At 36.1% G+C, this 1,327-nt stretch overlaps 1 protein-coding gene across 1 annotated transcript in view; it reads left to right on the plus strand.

Annotated features, from left to right (window-relative positions):
- Positions 1–1,327, plus strand: part of RAD51C (RAD51 paralog C) — a 45,462-nt gene that overhangs the window by 6,678 nt on the left and 37,457 nt on the right. The window contains exons 3-4 of the mRNA XM_012808746.2: positions 520–686; positions 1,051–1,064. Coding sequence (XP_012664200.1) covers positions 520–686; positions 1,051–1,064 — 181 coding nt within the window. The remainder of the gene's footprint in view (positions 1–519; positions 687–1,050; positions 1,065–1,327) is intronic.

Here is a 1,327-nt window from a genome sequence, read left to right on the forward strand (position 1 = left end):
GCCTGTAGTCCCAGCTACCTAGGAGGCTGAGGCAAGATTTGCTTAAGCCCAAGGCTTTGAGGTTGCTGTGAGCTGTGATGCTATGGCACTCTACCCAAGGTGACAGCTTGAGACTCTGTCTCAAAAAAAAATTTTTCTTTTGCAACATTATAGTGCAGTCATAAGGGTAAACAAGCAGCTTTATTAGTGCACTTTTGAGAATATACTTGAAAGCCAAATATCTAAAAAAAAAAGTTCATGCATAATAAGAACAGGATTCTATTTCCAGAGGCCTAAAAATCCTTAATAAGTCTTCAGTCTTAATTTTATGGGAACACCTACCCCCTAATCCAAGCATGAGTTGGTTCACATATATCTAGAGACAGAGTTAGAGAGTCAGACATTTCTGTTGCCTTGGGCAGTATATTTGCACTTATAAAATTTTCAGAGATAACTTACTGGTCATCACCTGGAGTTTGGAAAACATTGTCTTATATGATAAAATAATGATTTGGTCATTTGGCTTTTTTCTCTCAACAGTATTCAGTTAGCAGTAGATGTGCAGATACCAGAATGTTTCGGAGGAGTGGCAGGTGAAGCAATTTTTATTGATACAGAGGGAAGTTTTATGATTGATAGAGTGGTAGATATTGCTACTGCCTGTATTCAGCACCTTCAGCTTATAGCAGAAACACACATAGGTGAAGGTAAGTTAGAAAATGATCCTTCTTTTTTTTTTTTCTGTGTAATAAAAGTAAATTGCATTTGTGTTCATCTGAAACCTTAGCAAGGGACCATTTAGATGATGAAGTTTAATGATTGTCACTATAACTAGTGTTAAACTCCTGTACCTCTGTTATAGAATAAGAGATGTTACAGCCTGGACTTCTCCTTTTTATGGCCCTTAATTCTTACCGAGGGAGCCTTGGGGCAAAACCTATATGTGTATTTCAGTGTTATGACTTTACATCATCAAATTCCAGTTTGCCAGATGTAAACTAAAGTTATTGAACACCTTAATATAAGCAAATGTTTTTAAATGGATTCCAAGTATGTTGATTCTAACTCTAGTTCCACAACCAAAGGTATCTTTGAAAACCACATCTGGAAATGTTTGGATTGTTAAACTGATTGACTTTTGGGGTTTTGAATAGTATATAATTGACTTTATAACTATATTAATTGAATTGTTAAAAGTATTTGGGAGATTTCTTGGGTGTGTGTTAGTGTGGAAATAAAGTGTGTGATTTTAAAACAACTTTTTTTTCCCTTAGAGACAGAATCTTACTCTGTCACCCTCAGTAGAAGGTGTCACAGCTCACAGCAACCTCTAGCTCTTGGGCTTAGG

Source organism: Otolemur garnettii, unplaced genomic scaffold, assembly GCF_000181295.1.
Source record: "Otolemur garnettii isolate 467f Iridium unplaced genomic scaffold, OtoGar3 scaffold00094, whole genome shotgun sequence".
In the NCBI taxonomy this organism is placed as follows: domain Eukaryota; kingdom Metazoa; phylum Chordata; class Mammalia; order Primates; family Galagidae; genus Otolemur; species Otolemur garnettii.